Consider the following 24,927-nt stretch of genomic DNA (forward strand, 5'->3'; position numbering starts at 1 on the left):
TGTGTATGTGTGTGTGTATATATCCGTACGAGCTGATTAATTTGTCTTCTTTTAAACTCCATTTAATACCGTTCTACTTTTTCAATTTTCCTCATGAATTGGCTAAAACAATACTTACTACCGCCTTCACTATATGTCTCCCCATTTCTTTGTTTTCGTTCCGTGCTTTTCCTCTCATTCTCTCTATGATATTCCAGCCTTGTCACTAAAATCTACTACTAATTGCTTTCATATTAATGTTGATGCAGGTCAACAATAACGGTGTCATCTCGTTCTTGGAAAGAGTTTCTCAATATACCCCTTATCCGTTTCCACTCGCTGACGGCCGACGACTTTTGACTCCATTCTGGGCTGATGTTGACACGCGTAATGGCGGAACTTTATCCTATCGACAAGTCTTACGATTCACCCAAAACGACGGCATATTCCTCGAAGCTGATGAAGTGATAAGAGCATCATTTGTTGACATGAGAGACTTTGTGTCGTCATGGATGTACATCGCGACCTGGGACAGCGTAGCTTTCTTTGGTGCTTTTGATACCTCCATCGTAAGTAAACTGGCTTGATCGATAGTTCGCCGCTGAACCTATTTATCATCTGTCGCCACTGTATTATGGATTTCGGGTTCTTTCTCGTGTTATGGCGATGTGATAACAAAAGAACCGACGAAATTCTACGAGAATAAAACATAGTCGGCATTTCTTATAGAATCTTGCATTAACTTAAGGACATTGGCCTTTTTGAAAGACCCGTCAGCGAATTTGCATACATGATAAAAGGATAACAGCAGATATCAGACCCAAGTGCAAACCTCTTAGAAATAAAACTGAACAAACATGCGACAATTTGTAAACACTACTTGACTGATTATGCATTTTAGTCCGTTAAACAATCCATGTTTTCGCCCTTTTTCACTTTAATTGGTACGTCTTTATCTATCACTGAAATTACTAAAAGTTGAGAGTCATTTAATTCACCATCCTGCCGTGTTATCCGTTTTGTGTCATCAAATATTATACAAATAGTGAATGGCCATGAGTGCAATGGTACAAGATTTTGCACGAGGTGAAAGATAAGAGACGCTATATTCAACGAGGCGCAGCCGAGTTGAATACAGCATCTCATCTTTCACCGAATGCAAAATCTTGTTCCATTGCACGAATAAAGGCAATTCACTATTTGTTTTATACAACACCTTTTATGTTAATAGGCTTAAAAACCTTGCTTCAGAGGATCAATTTGGAATAATTATTCAGTACATGCAAATTTTTTTTCTTCAGTTTATACCCATACGTTGACTTATATATTTTTATATTTGGATGTATAGTTTACTTGATTGATCATTGCAGTTTTTTCACTTCTTCACTTTCTTTCTCCTCTCTTGCTCCCTGTTCTTGTCTATTCAAGTTTATGTTGTTTCCCCTTTTTCTTGTAATGATTTATTTCTAATATGATATACCTGAATGATTTGTAATGTTTTTTGTATTAATGATCTTCATGTATTTCTATTCATAATTTATCAATTTCACTGTACTGAATTTAATAATGTTCATAATTATGTTGAAAATGTATGTATTATTATCAATCCAACCCTTGGTTGCTATGAATGAATAAAATAAATAAAAATAAAAAAGTATTGGGGGCCTAAATCTCAACGATTTTTTTTTAATTCATGAAATTGCCGATAGTGAGCGCGCACTATTAAGCAGGCAGCAAACCATGCGCATACCATGCGCCGCGCGTACAAAGATATATGTTTATTTTGATGCGGAGTGCAATGTCGATTGATTATTTGGTACCATTGCACGGCGACGTCACTTACCTCACCATATATTGTGTACATCGTTAGTGACGTCAGCGTGCAATGTTGCGAAAGGATCAAACGAAATTACACGACTGGAGAATGATGCCGTTCGGCAGTACTTATGGCGAATGTCATGTGATCAATAATTGACCAATTAGGTTGATTGGAGGATTGTTGGTCACATGATATTCAATAGATGTTATATTGCACGGGCGTGCATTTTTGGTTATATGCAGACTGCGTACCTCTCTGCCGTGCGCGTATCCCTGCGTGTATCTGACGCGAAGGCAATCTGAATGTAATCGAGAAGGCTTGACTCCAACTTTAATTTAATTTTGATATAAGGAGTAAAGCATAATTTGTTGATTAACGTTCTGTTAGATCTTTTTCGATGTTGTTTAAAAAAAATAATGAATGTTTTTCATTCGTGTAATAGTGCGAATATATTCGTTGAAAGATTAGCGTTAATTCTATTCAACTCATGAAAATATTCGCACTCTCGTTCCATTATGGAACATCTGGATGAAAATGATATACTTGTAAAGTATCAACATGGTTTCCGCAGAAAGCATTCTACCGAATCCCAACTCATCACTACGGTGGAAAAACTATCCAGATAACAACCATCAAACAGACGTAATGATTTTGGACTTCTCCAAGGCCTTCGACAAGGTTGCTCATCAACGGCTTTTAAGTTAGCTGAAATACTACAGAATTCGTGATGTGACCCTAAGCTGGATATCAACTTGGTTAACTACCATGACGCAACGACTGGTTGTTGATGGAGAGGCTTCAACGTCGGTTCATGTCACATCAGGAGTGCCTCAGGACACTTTTCTAGGTCCTCTTATGTTCCTCTTATTAATAAATGATATTGGTGCCGAGGTCGATTCTATCATCAATTATTTGCGGACGATTGCCTTTTGATGCGGAGAATAACATCTATAGATGACACGATAAAACTTCAATCAGATATGACAGACTCTTGGAGTGGGCTGATCGTTGGCAAATGCAATTCAACGCCAAAAAAATGCTACTCAATGCGAATTCACAGAAAGAGGCATCCCATAATGCACACGTATACTATGAGGGGAGATGATCTTCTAGGTGTGGCCAGCAAAGCATATCTTGGAATCGAGCTACATGAGCGTCTAAGTTGGAAATCGCACGTAGATGCGGTCACAAACAAGGCCTCGAGTACCCTTTGATTCATTCGGAGGAATCTTGGAAGACAATGTCCAAGAGAAGTGAAAAAAACTGGCATACTCTCTCGTACGGTCCCAGCTAGAGTATGCTTCGGTAGTATGGGACCCCAACAAGCGGAATCAGATAGACCAACTAGAGTAGGTCCTAACACGTGCACTTCGTTTCATTTGTGGAAACTACCAGCGTGATGCAAGTTTAACATCCATGCGAGAACAACTTAATCTCCCAAAACTTGAAGAAAGAAAAAAACGGGCATGTTTGTCAATGTTCTAGAAGATAGCAATTAAACGAAATTGCAATACCAATACCGGATTACAGAGGCAGCGAACTACAAGGAGGAGTCAACAACAACAATATATGAGAATAGGCTCTTCGATGGACACTTTCAAATTTAGTTATTTCCCCAGGACACATAAGGTCTGGGACGAGCTACCTCAAATCATCGTTGAACTGCCTTCTTTGGAGCAGTTCAAGGTGGCTATTGAAACAATTTAGTTCCCTTTTCAGGAACTAGTGTACCGCATAGAGCTGTATATAACAACTCTATGATTTACCCTCATCTAGATGCTGAACAGGCGTTGGTGAGTATCACCATAAAAGTAGAAGTAGAAGTATTGAACTCATAACCATTCATTATTTGTATAATATTATATCAAGATATAGATTTTGATAATGTTGATATCTACTTCAGAGGAATTCCTTTCAAGCTGTGATGGTGACAGATGGCGGACACTCCTTCGCCATCTTTAATTACGGTGATATCAACTGGACAACAGGAGCTGCCAGTGGTGGTAATCGTGATAAAGGTGTTGGTGGTATCCCAGCTCAGGTAAATCATTATGACGTTTGGTTTATACCTCCTTCTTCTTATAAACGAGGAACACGATTGTGTTTATGATAACGAGCTCATGTATTACAGTATCCCCCCCCCCCCATTTCTATGAAATAATACATCAGTCATACCCCTAAATTGACTCCTAGGCATCATTTGGTGTAATGTAATTTGGTCAGTTTGGTGTCGGTTGTGACTCTGGTATTATGGTCTAAATTTCCTTTCCATGATTTTGTTTTTAGTTTAGTCGGGAATGCAAAAGGCTGACGTGAACTGTGCAGTCACAAAGATTAAAGGGTGATGCTTCGGTGCAAGTAATGATGCACTGCTGGAAAATAAGACCCGTTCATATGCTATGCTGGATGTATCGATAACAGGGATTAAACAAACACTTTATAATCGTTACCTTAAAAAGAGAACATAATCAAAAATCAAAGCTAGTGTAGATTTTGATCGATAACGTAAAATCGAATTCTAAATCCGTTTGGTCTGTTTCCAACCATACAAAGAAAAGCAGTTTCGCAGTACCTTAGAGTCAGTCAAATTTGTCAAATTTGTTTCTCGCCAACTAATAGATAGAAAAAACCACTCTGACGACTTTCTCTCTTTCTCTTAGTTTTGTTAGGGGGAACAAACACTGAAAAGGGCAATATGACATGGAATGAGACAAGTTACATTAGTTCGGAAGTATTGCTTCAAATGTCACATTTTTGCCTCTTAGGTTGGATTCAACGCTGGTGACGGAGTGACCTTTTACAGTGTCCCTGGATCTCAAACAGCAGCCGTCGCCGATATCGAAACGACATCGAATATCGGTGTACCTGGAAGATGGGTGTTCAGGACAGACAACTCCAAAATCGAAGGACTAGAATGTACAACCTCCGGTGTGTAAACAATCATTAACATTCCTGCGATTTCTGACGAAATTATCATCATCATCATAACTGTCCTTTTACAAGGGGTTATTTACTTTCGGGTCATGATGACACTCCTTCTCTCCTCTTCTTCTTGTCTCGAGCACACTCCCCCATTTGAACCAACCTTACTGCTTTCTTTCTTCACCATTTCTTTCCAAGAAATCTTCGGTCTTCCTTTGCCCCTTGTGCCATCCTCTTCCATATCCCACGCTCTTTTCACACGTTCATCGTTCTCTTTCCTCAACTCACGATCGATTCATCTCAATCGATTCCTCTTTACCACTTCCACCTCAGTTTATCCCAGATCCAGCCATTCCATGTACTCATTTGTGTTTTTGCTATCGGATCGCTTCACACCAAACATCAATAAAGCTAGATATCGTTCCTTTGTTTCTTTTTATATCAGCACGTTATATTCCCTTTGATATATTCATTGTGATAATAATAAAATTGGTGAAAATGAACTACTTTGCTTCGGTCAATTAGAAGATATCTAAAAAAATCATATGTAGTCATCTCTTGATTTATAATTAAAAAACCTGATCGAATGACAAGGTATTGTGTAGGGGGGTCGTAGGCAAGAGAGTGTGTATGGTTCGTATGTGGGTGCTACGTGTGTGTCCCCCTCTCTTCTCTCTCTCTCTTTCTCTCTCACTCTCTACCCGTATGAACTTAAAGTGACTCGGTAACATTGTTGACGGTTGATGAAAAAACTGCGCTATTATTGTATGAAATGTTACTTTTTTATATTCCTTCTACCGTACTTACCTCTAATATGCAAGAAAAGCCTAAAAAGCCTCCCAACTTTGACTTTTTTAAACTGTTTTCCATGAAGAAAAAAACAGGCTTTTTAAAATCTTCCAACACTTAAATGTTTCGAATTGTATATAGGGCGAATTCACTGCTTTTTGACGATGCACATTCACCTTAACATTTAAATGAATTAAAATAATGTAGAAGGGAGAATTCTGAAATCGATCAGATCAGTTTTCCCCAATTTGTATCATTAATAATGGTCTGTTTTCACTTAAACTTCCAGATTATCTTTAAATGTACATCTAGCACTGAAGTCACTACCTAAGAACCATTTTCTCTCATCTGAACAATATTACCAAGTCCCTTTAAGTACACTGAGCAGCATAATTTTAGTGTGCCACGCCCTCGTTCATACCATTTCGTTAACCAGAGGTTGGTTTTCCTCCTGACAGGTGACATTTCCTTGTTCCCATTGGTTGGTTCAATGTTTGGTGGAACTCAGGTTCTCATCAACGGACCGTGCTTTAATTCAACCAACCTGATTATCTGTGATTTCGACGGATTCGAGACTTCTGGAAGACTTTTGGAAGACGAGGTCGCCCTTTGCGTTTCGCCGACTTTCTACAAAGTTGGACAGATTACCCTGCGCGTATCTCTAGACGACGGACTCACGTTTGATTTCACAGGATTGTTCACAATTAGTAAGTTCATATGAATAGCATATTTTGTATAAAGCTATAACAAGTTCACATTAAAGGTAATACAAAGTTTTGGGAAAATTTGAAAATTGGGTGGATAGTGATTCTTTACAATTTTGATATATTTGGATGCCCCTGTGGATGTATTGTATAAAAAAATTAGCCCCTGAAACACTTCTGTTTTCGAGAAAAAATGAATATAAAAATGTACCGGTGCTCCCGGTAATTTTTGATAAATTTCAAATAGCGCCAATGGCCGTACAATCGTAGCTGCGACCATGAAAATCTCAGAATATGTAGTTGGGATATATAATTTTCTAACGGGAATAGCTAATCGGTCGATTTCAGTCAAGAAACATTGTTTCATAGCTAAATTAATATCTTGACCTTGAGTGGGAGCTATACAACATAAAGAGTTTATTATTTATAATTTCATAACTTTAAACTCGAATTCAACCGCGACAACGATCAATGTATACTGTAGGAACGCATATGCTTCTAATATGTTAATTTGAACCAAATTCATGACCCCATACCAAAACTTTGTAATACCTTTAAGCTGTCATCACTCATCAGGTCAGAATCGTTGGCTTATGCTATAGCTATGCATTACAAGAAATCATGCCGAAATTCTTAAAAATGATAGTTCATGAAGAAATAAATGATACGTTCATGATGTTCTAAATCTTATTCCAACCAATAAACAACTGTTCATGGCTATTAATTTTGCTTGCTTCTTCATTTGTTGGCATCGGTTCTAGGACACCTACCCCTGGACATACACCCCATGATAACCAACCCCAGTAAACAACCCCCTAGGATGACTGCCCCCGGGACAAATACCCCTGGACAACTACCCTCAGACAACCACCCCTAGGACAAATACTCCCGGACATCTACCCAGGGACGACAACCCCCTAGGGCGACTACCCCCGGGACAACTACCCCTTAATAGACAACTACCCCTAGGACAAATACTCCAGGACAATTACGCCCTAGGACAACTACCCTCCGGGCAACTATTCCCGGACATCTACCCCAGACTGGGGTAGTTGTCCCGGTGCGGTAGTCGTCCTAGAGGGTTGTTGCCCTAGGATAAGTTGTCCTAGGAGAAAGTTGTCACAGGGGGTAGGTGTTCGGATACGGTTGACATCATCTTTCTCGAATAATGCCTAAATATTCATATTCAAGGGCTAAAACATAAACATATAACTTCAGTGCTTTAAAGTGCTTTGATAGGAGGTTGAGACTAGAGAGTTACTTGAGCATAAGTCTGAAATATTAAATAGATTGCCGCGTTATCATATTTTCGTACCTTGATATCATTCACAACATTGCCGTATGTACAAGTTCGTCAACATCCCATTGAAACGAGGGTTGATTGCAAATATAGACGTTTCAAAGAATTGCCGACGAACTTGTATTTACGAATATATCGTGAAACGATGCCTAGAATATCTATACACTGACCTTTTCCCCCTACAGTCAGTGTCGAGGACGTTCCTGACGGTGTATTTTCCTCAGTAACGGAAAGCAACCAAAAAGAATCCGACTTCGAGATCACGTGGAACACAGATGCCCTCGAAAGCGTGGACGAAGTTGACGTCGTTGTCTACGGCTACCGAGAGGACGATTACGTGGAGTTTAGTGGACCGTTGGTCATAGTCGCACAGGGAGTTGACTATCATGTCGGTTACCACAGCGTTTCAGGGTTACTAGACCCTGAAATACACTTCGACGTCGGTGTTATTGGCGTCATTGAATCTAATGGTCAAGGGGAGAAGTAAGAATTAAATCCAATTTGATATCTTTTCCTTAAAATCCAGTTTGAGTTTATCTATCATTCTTGATAATTCATATAACGGGCATTGATTATATTCAACGTCGGCACTATTTATCTATCTTTAGACGATTATTTTGACTTTAAAATTATTTTTGAACTGATTCATTGATTAAAAACATACATTCTAAGTAGCAACCGACGGCTGAAACAAAAATTGAATATCAAAGTATTGAAAATTACATTAAAGGTAATACAAATTGTTGAGAAATTTTGCCTGGATAGTGATTCTTTACAATTTCAATATATTTGGATGAGCATATTGAAATCATATGCGATTCTACAATATTCAGTGATCGTTGTCGCGGTTGGAATCCAGTCTAAAAAGATGACATTGTAAATAATTAAAGGTAATACAAATTTTGGGGAAATTCTAAAAAAAAATGGGTGGATAGTGATTCGTTACACTTATGATATAATTGGATGCCCCTGTTGATGTATTATGAGCACTAGAAAATTTAGCCCCTAAAACACTTCTGCTTTTGAAAAAAAATGAATATCAAACTTTACCGGTGCTTCCAGTAAATTGTACGGCCGTAGGCGCTACTTTAAATTTGTCAAAATCTCCCGGGAGCACCGGTAAATTTTTATATTGAATTTATCTCGAAAGCAGAAGAGTTTTAGGGGCTAAATTTTCCAGTGTTTTATAATAAATCAACAGGGGCATCCAATTATATCATAAGTGTAACGAATCACTATCCACCCATTTTTTTCAGAATTTCCCCAAACTTTGTATTACCTTTAATTATTTACAATGTCATCTTTTTAGACTGGATTCCAACCGCGACAACGATCACTAAATATTGTAGGATCGCATATGTTTTCAATATGCTCATTTCAACCAATTCAATGACCCCATACCAAAAGTTTGTATTACCTTTAAACAATTGATATTGGATAAATAAAATACGGTTATATGAACAGTAATATATAAAGTAGGAATAACATTACGAACACACAAACCAACAACGAAATGGAAAAAGACAGGGAAATGAAAAAGTAAGACAAGACAAAGCTTGAAATATAAGAAAATGGAAAAAAAACATGCTTGGATAAATATTGCAATTTCCAATAACAACATAATTTTAACCAATGATGAGATATTTTAATTGGAATGCATAATTAGTGCATTTTAACATTGTTTGCATCACCTTCTGATGGTGCCTTGTTTGACGTTTAAAAAACGCTACCAATTGAATTACGTCTATATCATAGGGAGGGAGACAGCATTTTATCAAAGAAATAAAACATCATCTTAAAAACAAATAATACACATCATTTTGTTCGGGCATTAGTATAATTACCCACACTCGGTACCTTCGAAACAGTTCAAACAGCTTCGGCTATCGCATCGGGCGTGCTAGACTGTTCCAAAGGTACCTTGTGTGAGTAATTTTTACTAATGCCCTCGCTGCTGTGCACTATTTGTACAATATTTCCTTGGTTCCCTAATCGTTATTTTCTCGGGTTCTTCTAGTTCTAACCGGGCTGCCCTCTGGAGCAAGGTCCATGTTCTACAGTGGCACAACGGCGATGACGTAATAAATTGGTGCAACGATTGGACTGAAAGAGAATTTTGGTCTATTTTTTCCTTTCTGTCCGTCACGCACCCTTGCCCATGTACACTTGACCAGGCCCAAATCGACATAGGGAGATTTAGTCCGCATCCGCTGTGTGATATTGGCATCTCGTCGCCTAGCAACTGCATCCATAAACCTGGGGCGATACACTGCGTACAAACAAACACACCGAGGTATATATTTAATTATTAATGTGGAAGAGCTAGCTTTTCCATACTCTATTGGCATGATTAATAATAACCATTACGAATCCACTTACAACTCTTATAAAGCACTTCACCAATTACAACTTGACCGACCGAAGCGCTTAAAGTACCTGGGGGGTGTTTCACAAAGATTCTAAGTAGAACTTAACTCTAAGTTGGACTTAAATATTATGGAGAGCCATTTTGTAGCCTCATAATGAAATATATTAAAAAGCAAAAATCCATGTATTTTAGATTTTTCATAAATTCCATATCAAGAACATGAAATCTCCCATGGTAATAGAAAATATGAATGATTGAAATCTACATTTTATGCCTTTTAAACTAACTTTTACTAAATATTTCCAAGGATGCTAATGGCTTTCCATAATTGTTAAGTCTAACTTAGAGATAAGTTCAACTTAAATTCTTTGTGAAACACCCCCCTGGATTCAATTACAGTCCTGCATGTCAATGTGCACACACTCCACTTCATTTGGGAGCATTCCAGCCAGACGTATTTTTTAGGAAACCCACATGCTAATAATAAACTGATTTCACTTGTTATATATGACATTAATAGTTTTTGTACCATTTTCATTTCTTAGTATATTAATCTTTTCATACAATAAAATAAAGTATTATCTATTTAAGGCTTTCAAGTGGTACAGTGAATCGGTGTATTCCATTTTTCTGGCGCAGTACCCGGATGACTGACCAATATTGTTTTTGTATTGCTCAGTCATCCGAGAATTTCAACTACCGATATCTAACACACAAAAGTCATATTTACCGAGGTAAGCCCGAAAAAACATTTTCGCTAGTCAGCCTGATAAAGATGATAATAATAATATTATATGGCGTTGTTTCGTCTGAAACAAGAATATATTGCTCTCGCTATGACAATATTGGACTCGTCTCCGACTCGTTCAACATTGTCATAGCTCGAACAATATATTCATCTATTATCATATACTTATTATCTATATAAGGGTTTCAAGTTGTACAATAAATCAGTGTATTCAATTCTTTAGCGCACTACCCGGGTTACTGACCAATATTGTTCTCGTATTGCTCAGTCATCCGGGAACTTCAACTAACAATACCGATAACACACACACAAACAAAATCCATATTTACCCAGGTAAGTCAGGTTTAGTTTTTTTCGCTAGTCAGCTTGATATATATAATACTAATAATATGTTATGGCTTTGTTTTCGTGTGATACGAGAATATATTGCTCTCGCTATGACCATATTGGACTCGTCTCAGACTCGTTCAATATTAGGGACTTTTAGATTTACACGACGAGAGCGTGGACTGCCGCGTGTGACATTGAGTTAATGCACTGGGCTGTGCCCGGTAGTGCCTTACAAGGACGTCACGTTACACTAAAATGATGTCACACGTTGGGGTCCACGTTCTCGTCGTGTAAATCTAAAAGTCCCTATTGTCAAAGTTCGAGCAATATATTCTTGTATCACTCTCCAAGCCATCCAATATTTTATAAGTATGACATGTCCTAATATCAAAATGTTAGAAATGAACAAGGTATGTACAGATTTTAAGATGGATATCCTGCATGGGGGAAAGTAAATGTCAACGTCTGCTTTGTTTGTTTTTCAGCTCACTAGGAGGGGGACAGGAGTGTTGCTATGGTGATGATGGAATGATCATTAATATCGTTGATAGTCTGGGAGGGGGCTTCAACCATCGTTACCACCATGGTGGCGTCACCCCATATGGGGCACCTAAGAAGGTATGATCATTTTTGTATGAATATGCATTTGGTGTGACTCTATGTCAAACAGGAAGAGGAAGAAAGGGAGAGAGTTATACAAAGCGACGTAGAGAACAATTCAACCACACACACCCACCGACGCACACGCACACGCACACACACACACAAACATAGGCAGTATTATTTCTGCTCGGAGTTTGAGATAACAAGCAAAAATCTAACAAATATTGATCCTCCGTGCAAGAATAAATTGTTTTATAAATTCCCGCCCTCCAGTAATGATTTTTTCGTTTTACTTTAACCCTAATCCCATGGGGGGGGGGGGCTTTTAGGCCCCCCCCCCCCCCTCTGTCGTTTTTTTCGCCATGCATCTAGACCGATTACAATTTCACGTTGAAACTTCATGACTTTTTTCTCTCAAGTTTCCTGCATATTTTGATATATAATACACCCCGGTCGGACATGTAGAACTGATTTTAGAGGTCGATAATCGCTTGACCGTCACAAAAAACTGCAGATTTTGTACACGTTTCTATGTGATTCATACATCCAATGCCATGTAAACCCAGATCTGTTATAATTGTTACATTGAATTATAATTTTGATTATTTTTTTGTTTTTTGTTTATTTCAAACACTTCAGAGACAAATTCTTCTAAAATAAACAAAAACAAAAACAAATCAAAACAATAAAATACATGAGAATAAAAACAATGAAATACAAAAGAAATAAAGAAATATCCTGATTCTCGAGCTATATTTTGCATAATTTATGCAAATTACTGATATATATATTACCAAAAAACATGGATATGAATGAACAACATTATTTGAAAGTATTTTTACAGAAAACCTGAATAAATCCTGTCATTTCTCCTGATTTCAAAAGATAATCCCAATTTTTTACCAAAATTCGTCAAAAATTTGCATATTCAAAATTTGAATAAATTATAAATAAAAAAATAAAAGTCTTTTTTTTTTTTAAAACATTTTTATTCTACCCTACTTGTTTTACGACTGTGCCAATTTTCAAGTCAATTGGTACATTATTTGCCGAGATCCGAGGGGGAGCCAAAAAGGCCCCCCCCCCCCCCCCCCCCCCCCAATGGACTCAAGTGATCAAAATAACCCAATGGGATTAGGGGTAAGAAACGTTATTCGTCAAAACATGTGCATCCATAAAATGTGCCGATGCGTAAAGAGAAAGCACGAGTAATTACGTCATAAAGAGATAATTTTAAAAAGGCAGAAAATAAAGAAGAAAGTGCGCAGGGAAAAGGTAAGACGTAATAATACGTCATAAAGAAAGCAAGTGGAGGCAGAAAAGGAAAGCACAAAACAGAGGACCTGAATTAACAGGTCAGTGAAGTGGGAAGAAAACATACAGAGGGAGAGAGAAAGAAAAAAAGAAGAATAGAGAGAAGAGGGAAAGAGAGAAAAAGTGAAGATATAAGACAAACGTTTAGAACGGGGAAATTAATGAAAAATGACATTGAGTCCATCCGTCTGCAAGCAGCCCAGCCGATAATGATTTGTTCTCCCCGGAGCTTACGATGAACATCTTTACTAAAATAGCATCTAACAGCTCCATAAACATTACATACTTAACATATATCATACATAAGTATAAATAATATATAAATGTTAAAAATTACCTATATTTCCCGTGGAAATAATACATTGCGAGAGTGGTCGCGTAGCTTAAATCAAAGTTCCCGATGCAGCTGTCCTCCCTTTTGGTAATTCTTGCACAATTCACTTGCTTAGAAAGTCGATGCCTTGACCACTATACCACGGAGACGGGTCAGTGGCTTCGACGACGACAGATTCAATTCACCGACAGATTAACGAATTTTCAACCTTCTTTAAATAAATTCCAGTGTTGGGGGCAGGTGCGTTTCGAGCGATTAGAATCCGCATGCCTCAGCTGGATCAAAGCAAATGCTTTGAGATACATGTATAAGTTTGAATAATTGTTAAGAAATATAAACCAATACAACAACTTTGAAAACTCCACGAGAGTTGCCAAAGCTGTTGCATAGGTATGATGCGAAAGAAAATGAGAAAATGGTTCATCATTTTATTGTTAGAAATCGTCTTTCAGACATTCGAGCAAAACTATAGGTCGACAAGGAAATCGACCAAATATCAGACAGCGATCAACTTCGTTGATCATTTCTACCTAATCGACAAATCAATACATCTGAATGAGTGATTGTAAGTTAATCTTTCTATATCGACTATGGTTTATAGTTGTTTATTATATATGTAACATGAAAGCTGGGTATCAGCTTTAATAATAAACACGTTCATGTTATTACCATTTTGTTGTTTTTATTACCCGCTAAACTCGTTCGTTATTGTTTGAACGTTATAAATGTTATTACATGACTCCATCTATTCAGGTACCATATATGTCGCACTACTTCGTCGACATCTTGCCCTGGACCTACTGCTGTACTTACGGTGGACCAGATGAGTGCACAAATTTTGCTCGCCGACGGCCTTCTCAAACTTGCAACAACTACGTTCCGCCTGCTCTAGGTATTTTTGTTGTGCATCAGTTTTATCGATCTCCGCATAACCACGATGAGATTTCTTCAACCATTCAACAGTTAGACATACTCATTGGAGCATTTTTGGAAATATATTTGTGTGTTACCATAAAAGTTTGTTCACATAAGACGCGGTAAACATCTGCAAAAAGGGCTCATGTTTATTCCATTACAAACAACTTAAACGTAAACCTTAACACGTAAACCTTAAAGCATTAATTACCTGTGTCATAAAGGGTAAATAGTTAATAAGGAAGTTAGGGCAGCGTCGAGTTCACATTTTGTTCTTGAAGAAGAAGTAATGATGAACTGTGCCACTCAACTTTCAGTGACAGATCTGCTTTGGTTGAATGATTAACATTTTAAAATGAAAATAAAAAAGATTATAATAAATGGTTTAGTATTGTATGATAAGAACCCCCCTCCCACACCCCACCCCTCCCCACCACCACCACAAACACAGACACGCACACACCATGCACCATACACCATACACCATGCTTAAGAGCATGAAAGTAATATTATGTTTAGTGAATTTCAATAGATTCTTGCTCAAAAAATCATCCCTGACAACCTCACAAAACCTCTTCCCCCTTCAATAACTACATTTTCTCCTTTTCTCCTCTCTCTTTCTCCCATCCCCTCTATTTATTCCTCCCTCCCCCTCCCTTTGTCACAACACAGCATTGGGTAGTGGCGATCCACATATTTCAACTCTTGACTCGACCACGTACACTTTCAACGGCCACGGTGAATTTACTCTGCTGAACGCACTGAATGACATCTTCATCTTACAAGCAAGAGCGGCTCCTCTCGTTGGTAAAACACATATTCCATTTATTGTTTTAGTTAGTCTTCAGTTTTAATACATGTACTTGTCACGTCGATGTCATTCCAATTTTACTTCCGTCTGCGATTTTAGTCAGACACAATAACATTTTAATTCCTGATAGACTTTTACGGATTTTTTGACAGCATTTCAAAAACAAAAATTAGGTAATTCAGGGCTCTTGAAATTGACCAGAGCTTCTTAAAAGCTATTTTTTAAAGCATACATGGAAAGTGCATGTAAAAACTTCGGGATTTAATGTTTTAACCTTTAGAGGTTCTTTAAATAACAACATTCAGATTTTGCTTGAGAACCCTGTACATAAGTTCCTCGAAAAAAAAACTATTTTGGGTTCTAAATATGAGACATATAGGAACCCTATTGCTTTTATTTTGAACCGAATTTGGTTTAAAGTATTGCATCCGTTAGTTGAACAAATGTTCATATCATTTTTTTTTACTGTATCTTCCATTGCAGGAACGTCTGATGCAACGGTGTTTGTTGCCATGGCAGTACGATTTGGTGATAGTGATGTCATTCATGTTCAAACCAATGAACGCAGGGTTCTTGATGTTTATGTCCGACTAGCCGGGGATGGACAAAACTTCACAAGGATTGAATTCGATCAGGCTTCTCGATGGTCATATTCAGGTATCAGAAGTTATAAACACAATGTTATTCTATATTGCTTACATTGCTTAGAGCATATCACGTCTATCAAATAAACCTCTTTTTTTTTGGTTTATGTCATGCGGTAAGAATTATGTTAATTCAGATATGAATCCTACAAATTTGTACCCTCTTCTTCCTACCAAGAAGATGCTGAGAAAGCAGTTCATTTTCTGTAGGGGATACGTGACCAAGAGATCGATGTCAGTTCAACAGTTGAAAGACTTGGTAATGAGGAATATCACACCACTGAAAATTAAGATGTATCTTCGAACTAAGAATCTCCAAGCTTTAGGAATATTTTTTTCAATCACAGACCACTGAGCAATCTCACAATGTGCAGAACTATAATGTTCTGGATCCTTAAATCTGTTTTTACTCTAATATTTTGCTTTAAATACCAATTATTTTACGATAAGCTAGTCAATACCAGGCATAGTTCTTTTGTGTCCATCATTTTGCTTCTATTCGCTTTTCTAGGGGTCTCGGTAACCGGTCGCAACATTACCTCAGATGGAATCATTGTATCTTTTGACGGAGGGGTAGGGCTAAATATAAAAGCATTCGAAGGAGCAATGAGCATTTTTCTCGTAGCTCCAGACTCCTTCCTGGGTCTGACGCAAGGGTTGATGGGAACGTGGAATGGTAATGCCAGTGACGATTTCCTAACTCCTCAGGGATCTATCCTCTCACCTGATCTGACTACTGAGCAGTTGCACTACCAGTTTGGACTATTATGTAATATCAAATTCATTGCTTCCAAACATTTTCCTCTCACTATATGTTAATATTGTTTATAATTATCTTTTCTTCATTATATTTTGGATTGCTATTAACAATAATGATCATGCATCTAAACAGTTTAAGACACAGTTTAAGTGTTTAGCTGGGACGTCTGAAAGTTATTCGTTTATAGTCTTCATTGTCCGTCCTAGATAGCATTGTAACAGAGAGCAAGCAAATGTGAGGGTACTAAGTATATAGTTCAGTTCTGGTCTTGTGATTACATTTTGAAAGTAATCATCTAGAAGTTATTTGGAAAGGTTGCTTATGAAGTATAGAGGTAATAGCGTCCACTATAATTATACAAACTTCACATGCACTGCACTCCAAAATTGGCATTTGGGACTACACATATATATTTCACAATATTGTTTGCTTTAACTTTTCATTAATTCAGATTCAGATTCAGATTCAGATTAATTTTATTGGTCCATTAGCAATCCTTTTCGAGTGTGTCCGTTTTTATTAAACGTATGATACTGTTAAAAATGACCATTAAAACAAAGGTTAAAACAGCTCACAAATTATTTCATCACCTCGTTTTGAAACGCTTGCTTGGATTTGTCTCATAAAAGAAGTTGGCCACAACAAATGGTGTTGAGTGCAGGGGTCACGGGCACAGAACTGTAAAATACGTAGAACGCTCATCCCCATTCGCAATGCACAGATCGACATGCGGTCGTTGAATGTGCTGGGAGATTCGCATTGAGTACACACGCCGCCATTTTGCTAAGTCCTCGATCTTGTCAGCTCATAAATTTAAACAATTTCAGCCTGGCCTGTCGTTGACAAAAAAAAAGCGGCTAACACAACAAGATGACTAACGAAGAGGGCGGATGTCACATACGAGCGCTGGCAACATTTTTCAAACCACTATGAGCCTTCTACGTATATTTACAGTTCTTTGGTCACGGACCACTTGCTTCATCTGGCATGTAGTTCCATTATGTGAATAAGTAAGTTCCGACAAAAGTATGCAACCAATTCAAGCCAGTTTAAACAATTGGTATATTCATTAGCCGCTTACCATAAAGCCTCCTGACCGGAGCGAGTGAGGACTAGCGAGAGCGGCCGAAGTGCAATTGAAACTCGCTATGTTGCCCTTCTCCAACGTAAATAGACACGACACGCAGCGCGATTACAATGTTATAAGACATACAAATAATTTGCACTTTCTCTGTACTTTTGCCGGAACAAGGAAAGTGCATATTATTTGTATGTATTTTAATTGTTGAGAGATTAAGCAACCTATGGTCACAACCTCAAAATGTAGCGTGCTCGGCGGCCGGGCGGCGAGTTTTTAACCAATTTCGCCTGGGAATCGAGCGGAGGTCGCCTGGAAACTGCTTCTTTTAGGGCATCGCTCCGCCAAAAATACACTCGGTGCCCGGGCGTTCACCGCCCGTCCACCGACCTAATCGAACGTTCGCCGTCGAGCGATTCAGGTCAAAGGCTGCAGAGCGGTTGCCTCCCGAACGCCGGTGAGAGATCAGTCAGTCACTGGGCTGCGAGTTCAAAATCGGTCGGCAGCCTTTGACCTAGCGGCTTTTGGTGCCCCGCCGATCACCGGCCGCCCGCCGGGCAATTTCTTAAAAATAAGCCGGTGGCTGATGGAAGACCGCTCGGGGATCGGTGGGTCATTCGTCGATCACTGCCAGGACGCCGCCCGTACCCCGATTTCGCCCAGTTTTTTTCTTCCTTAAAAATCGCTGGGCGATGCCTTAATTCTAGCGGCGACCGAGCAGGCTACAAATCGGTCGGTCGCCGCTCTGATTTGTGACCATTGCTTAATTCCCGGGAACTCCAATGCTGGAAAGAAACGCTTTTTTTTTTAAACTTCACTTTTTCATTCAAAAATGCTTATTTGTTCTATGCACGTGAGCCAGATGGAGCGGATGATACAACGTTTCTATATCTAAGAGAAATCGGCCTTCTCCTTATTACTAGGGGGTGCAAAACCATCCCCTCCAAAATTATTAGATGATTAATTAGATATCCTCCATAGCGTATGTGCTTCCGATTTTGAACACGCATGTTTGTCTTAGAATAATAATTGTCTGCATTCTTGGTCATTCCCTTTTACTTCAACACAGGGGAAATCGGTGCCGCAAAATCAGTGTTCTATTACGAACCGGGCAAGGACCACGAATTTCATACCAACCGCCATTACATTCCTGTCTTTGAGCCTGTCGCCAACCCTTCTGTAGACCAGAGCCTTGTGGTAGAAGTCTGCGGTACGAACCCGTTCTGTATCTTCGACTACCAGACAACGGGGTCGCAGAGTTTTGCACAGAATACCGTGAAGTCCCTCGTGCAGTATCAGCAGGCAGTTGACAACAGAGCATCGTTCGGTAAATTACAATTTCGTACCAGTTGCTCATAAAACCTCATTTTATTGCACCAATCACATTCCTCCATGCATTACGACAGAGCTTCTAGGTACAGACGCAACTTCTTGACGCAAGGTTATCACAACCTACTGCAAGATTGCCAGTTGCGCATGAGGCGTCATATCGTTCTCGTCATTACCTGCTCTAACCATCCTTAACCAAGAAAAGAAACGGCCATTTATCAGTAATTCGAAGCAGGGTTTAAACTACTGTAAACAATATTATTTTTCTGAATTCCGCGATTTGCATATTTTCTCAAATTTATCAACGCGCGAAAATATTGCCACCTGATCTTTCAGGAGCGCGAAATTATCAGCATAACATTATGTGCTTGCGCTCTTTCTATCGCCGACGCCATTTGCATGTCCATACTCACTGAGCATTCTACACAGCGCGCGCGTATTAGTGTGTAGCAGCGATTGCACTTGCACCGGTGATTCTACTTTCTGCGATAGCAAGTGGGGAAGTTCTTATTTTTCAAAAGTCTTTCACTCGTTTGTAGCCCTTGTGTGTGTATACTTTCGTGTACTGAGTCTGTGAGTGTGTATGTGTTGGCGTGAGTGAGTTTGTGAATACGTCATGCCTATTCATTGTGTCTTTTTTGCGAAAGCAACGGCTCGGGAAAATGTTGTTTAGCCTGTCATTTCCGAAAATATATGTACGCGAAATATCAGCTTATACAAATAATATTTTTGTTATGATTTCACTCTCACAAAGCATGTCAAAGATCGCACCAATCAATAACGATGTCTTCCGTCAGCAAAATAAAATTAAGTGTGCAACTACACATAGCAGCATTACGAGGACCCCACAAAATATCTGAGTGAATTATCGGTCGGTTGTTTCGCCGCTAAATATGTTCTCACGAATTGGGCCCCCTCCCCTGCCGCCGGCTGGATCCGCCCCTGGTATGAGGTCCATCACGTTTACCGTTACCGGATAGACCTTATGCATTGTAAGAGTGTGTGCAACGGGCTTTACTAATTTACCACCATTCAATACACACTCACTCGCTGGGCAAACCAATTGATACGGTTTGTTTCCTCATGTGCAACTCGCCTTATATCTATTGCTCATAATTACCTATGTCATAGATTATTCTGTTTAAGGTAATATATTTACGCGAGTGAATAACGCCTCGTATTGCTGGCTGCACACGAAGCGGTAATGCCCTTGGATCACTTATAGATAAATGCACAGGACAGACCCGGACTCGATTATATTGCACAGACGCGTCGTTTTCAGCTCGGGTTTGACTCAGCGTTGATGGAGCCCTAGTTTTGAGGAAATATTTGACTGTATCCCTTGTTCAGTTTTTAAGTTTGTTTTTTTTAATCTCGATCATATGCAAATTTTGTTGATATGCCTAATGACAAGCTTGTACCTTTATTCACTTCGTTCATATTTTGTTTTTATTATCTTATCTTAAGTGAGTTGCCCAAGTCTTCCCGCCCCTGCTAAAGGAAGAGCCATCGTGGCGACCTACAAGGCAGGGGGCGTGGCCAGATTCGTGTGCGATGCCAGCTTCGAACTGAGTCATGTGGTCAACTTAACCTGCCAATCAAATGGTACTTGGAGTCATGGCGATATCCCGACATGCATGGGTGATGCATCCGGGCAGACAAAGACTACGCCCTCTAGGACAGGGACGCCACTTGGTAAGAATTTAGTCTTACCTTTTAAAGGACATAGATGTGCAATTTTTTTTTAATAGCAAATGCTGTTTTATCTGTCAGCCTCCCCCTCCCCATCCCTCTCCCCCATCCCAATAGAAAAAGGGTGTTTGCAGTTGTTTGTTTGGCGAAATATTAATGTAGCGTAGCTAATAAGATGTTAGGGTATAAAATATGTTTTCAGTTAAACAATTTGAATTCACACTATTGAGGACTTTAAACATAATTACACTGATATGGAATTTCGTGCCAGGTTTCAAAGTCTCCAACAGCAGGAATTCATGCATTGAAGTAACATAATATTTAATTGAGGCTTTATTTTTTAGAATAGTTCTTCCTGCTCTATGTTGGAGCTGTTGTAAATAATTTAAATATCTTTATAATATAAAGACTGCCATAGTATGTTCCCATAATAATAATGAGGAGGTAGAATAACATTTTTTGTATGTTAGTTTTAAATTTTTAGTTTCTTCAATTAAGTTATACATTAAATAATGGGGTTTGTTTTTCCTTATACCGTCTTACAGATAAAATACAAATTTTAGAACTTCTTAAGTTCTTCTTGCTTAACTGTACTTAGTGTATCTATGCATCAAGTTTTTTAGTCAAGAATTAGGTAAATAATTTCCTCTTCCTCTACAGTTCTTACGAGGCCTGCGATCATCGGAATATATGGGGGAACGGTGATTCCGATCGGTGTGATCGTGCTAGTCGTCATTTTGATCTGCAGACCAAAGAAACGTCCACCGTCGAGCAGGTATGCAACATTTGTTTGTTGGCGCCAAAGAAACAAAAAAAGCACTGTCAGCATAATAGCAATGACCTTCAAAATAGCGCTCACCTTCAAAAAAGCAACTGCAGACAATTTGTATACCATAATGTACATCCAATATAAACCATATTGGGATCACGTATTACGTGTAATTTTCGCATGTGTTAATAATTGATTGACAGGGCTATTGACATTGATTTAGGTTAACTGTCAAGAAATCTTTGCTATCATGGGATTTCAGCTATACCTACATTTGTGTGTCCTTGTACAGGGCGTCTCAAAGGTGCTCCGACATTTGTGGATGTGTCATGGTATAGTGGTTCATTAACTTGTCATGTCTCTCAATCCAAAGGTTGAGAGCTCGAATCATAGCCAGGCCGTAACGTCCTATAGCAACAAATAGAAACCTGAAAGGTGTCCGGTTGGATCAACTGGTTGAATCTTTGTTGTTTGCTTAGCCCTGTAGACACATCGTCAGTGTATCAAGCTTTATATCAAATCAGAATAATATTTCCCTTAAAGTATAGGGTATAGTGTTAAGTTTAGGTTGTTGGGTCCACAAAGGATGCAAATGGTCACCCTGAACAAGTTTTGTACAATTGTGACGAGCTTCATTCGACCACATCACATAATTATTTAATATTGTCCTGTTTGTTCGTATACTTCATCTTCATTAACTTTTTCTTACATCCTCAAACTTCTTATCGCTCTTACCTTTTGTCTTGTATTAGAAAGGTGAACCCTTCAACAGACCAGGCTGAAGTTCAGGAAAACCCTAAGAACGGCCAGTAAGTCCTTTGAGATATACAGCTGAATACTGGTGTCATACAACAAATGGCATTGTGAATGGTTGATTAATGATCATTATTTTATGATAGTTCTAGAAATGATAACGATGATTAAAATGATGAAATTAATAACGATAATGATAACAATAATACAAATAATGATAATACATATAATAATAAATAATAATAATGATAACGTTAATAAAGATGGAATTTAACATTGCACATAGACAGGAAAGTCTCTCAATGCGCTTATCACTAAATCTAACACGGAAATGGGTTTATGGGACTACACGCACATTCGTCTTGACTGTTTGGTCCAAACACCCTGGCTATTACTAGTCATCTGCTGAATACGGGGGCACTTTAAGAGCAATCATGTTCAGGGGACATTTCTACTTGGCTAATCTTCTAGGTTGACATAAAGAGTATTAGGAAGCTTAAACATTAATCTTCATCTTAACCGGAAATCTGAAATCTCATTAAACTTGACATAAAAGTTGAACAAAATCAATTATTCCTTAACATAAAATCTTTACTAATAATTTTTTTTTCTTTGTAATTCATTTTCCTTTTTTCTTCAAATTTGAATAGTTAAGATAAGCAATGTCATGAAAGATATTCATTATTTCTTCCTAAATGAAACTGTACCATGTGGAATGTTGAAAGCATATGCAGGCGTTATATCTTAATGATACACACCATACAAGAGTGGCACAATTCAATTATTAGTGGTCCTTTTTATATGTCTCATTTCCCCTCTCTTTCTCTGCAGTGCTTAGTCTTGGCAATAAACTTCAGAAAAGGCGAGTGGATCGACGCGTGAAGCTACTGGTTTATTTTAATCTCTGCAAACGCACGTGTATGGGCAGATAACTCTTTCGATGCTTTGTATTGGGCTCTTTTTACTTTTCATGATTTGTATTTCATTCTCTTTTTTCAATTCCAGAAATCGTTTTGTTGCTATTGATTTAGAGCATACACAATGTATTATACACCTCTTTTTAGTATGTTGAATAAATGTAGTCATCTATTTGGTCGAAATTGGAGTCGTGACTTTAGCCATGCCCGTAAAATTCAGGCAAATTTCTAGCGAAGATTAACAGACAGTGTCTCAAATTATCTGTGATGTACAAATCATTACTCCAGAAAAGGATAATAAGGCAAGAATTCTTTGTAGAATATTTTGTGAATTCGGTTTACAATGTATATAATAATGTATCATGTTTAATTGGTAAATTGTACTGTCTTTGAAAGTTTGTAAATCACTTTTTAATTTCTAATCGCTTTCTAGTTGTCGTCTTACTTTCATCATCATTCCTCTTCTCCATGTATTCACAGTTCCAGCTGTTCCATTCTTCTCATACCACTCCCTCTCTTTCTCTCTCTCTCTCTCTAACATCTTCCGCATCTTTCTAACTTAACCCTCTCTCTTTAAATCGTTCTCTCCCTGACATTTTCTCTCTCTTTCGGTATTGTTCAATCATGTTTCTATGATAATCGTCATAGTGTAGTATTATGAATAAATTCAATTTGCATTTTATAACGGTTCGAAATCAAACAAATCTTCAGTATTTACTTGTCATAAACTCAGTTAATCAGCCTCAATTTCTATTTAAAATATGAATATTAACTTAACAATGATTACAAAAATAATAATAATGATGAATCTTTTTTATTTGTATCATCAATTTGTATGCAATTATGGAATATGTAATTAGTTATGATCTATTTTACTGAGTATTATTTGTACTTGTCTATGTCTAATGTAAATGAAATGATTTTTAAAACTGAGCTTGTAAAATTTGCAATGTAGTTTAGCTTTTGGGCTACCTTTTTGCAGTTGTTCTAATAAAACCATTTTACTACTACAAAAGATATATTATGGACTGCTTTAATATTCGAGGCATATCTGTTTCTATACTGGCTCTCGCGAACGTTACCTCGCCGCGGCGCGCCTCGGGGTCATAGCAGGATGTATCGTCCTCTTGAGCCTGTATAGAAACAGTTATGCCTCGAATATCAGTTAGAACATCTATACTATTATACTACATGTGTAGCTTAGTTCGTTTATTAAATTTTCTGATTGATATTTCATTTCGTTTATTTTATATCATCTATTTCCACCAAAACATAAAATCTTCAACGCTTTTCGTTTTTCAACGCCATTCCAATTGTAATATTTACAAGCAAGAAATATACATGTTATGGTACGTGCCATGCAGTAAATGTATGCATTTGAGACTAAGAAGATAATTGGTGGCTGTATTGCGGGATTAAGCTAGGAGAGTTGAAAATCGAATTCAACTGTCAATAGAAACTACATAGATGGTCTTCGTCGATATATTCCCAATGATAACTAATATATATTACCATTACACATGCCATACTAAATAAGTACATTTGATTTTTTTTTAATGTGGTTGTTGTAGTATCTTAATATGACTCTCAAGCAACTACTCTTAATGTGTTTGTTTACCTCTGAAGCTGATATATTTTGGGTTGTTTCTCTCGCTGCTTACATTCAACCTTATAGGAGTGGTTCATCTCTCATATCATGTTTTCTTACTAAGAGGTGACGCTACACTTCATACAGTGATACCAAGAGTTAATGTTACTCCACTTGGGAAATGAAAAACATTATAAAATATAACAATATATAATGGATCATATCTAAGCGTTCACTTTTGCAAAGATTCATTTCTTAATTCTTGAATGAAGACAACAATGTTTCCTCCTGGTTGGGTTTGGGGATTGGGTGGGAAAAAAACATAGAGACAAACAGAATACAAAAGATAAAATAAACTTGAATTACACAAAGGGAGAGGACATAATATGAAGGAAGATTTACACAAAATGAAAATGTTTAAAAGTAGCACACGAAAACTGATCACAGGAATCACACACTAC

At 37.9% G+C, this 24,927-nt stretch overlaps 1 protein-coding gene across 1 annotated transcript; it reads left to right on the forward strand.

Moving 5' to 3' along the window:
• The first annotated feature begins 236 nt into the window (after positions 1–236).
• Positions 237–21,073, forward strand: LOC105444081. The gene is made up of 13 exons (XM_030979123.1): positions 237–548; positions 3,696–3,839; positions 4,564–4,726; positions 5,968–6,216; positions 7,699–7,996; positions 11,445–11,577; positions 13,964–14,102; positions 14,798–14,932; positions 15,420–15,593; positions 16,092–16,349; positions 18,488–18,745; positions 20,215–20,442; positions 21,063–21,073. The coding sequence occupies exons 1-13, from the start codon at positions 237–239 to the stop codon at positions 21,071–21,073; spliced, it is 2,502 nt and encodes an 833-aa protein (XP_030834983.1).
• Positions 21,074–24,927: the final 3,854 nt, after the last annotated feature.

Source organism: Strongylocentrotus purpuratus, unplaced genomic scaffold (genome assembly GCF_000002235.5).
Source record: "Strongylocentrotus purpuratus isolate Spur 01 unplaced genomic scaffold, Spur_5.0 spur5_scaffold_10, whole genome shotgun sequence".
NCBI classification, from domain to species: domain Eukaryota; kingdom Metazoa; phylum Echinodermata; class Echinoidea; order Camarodonta; family Strongylocentrotidae; genus Strongylocentrotus; species Strongylocentrotus purpuratus.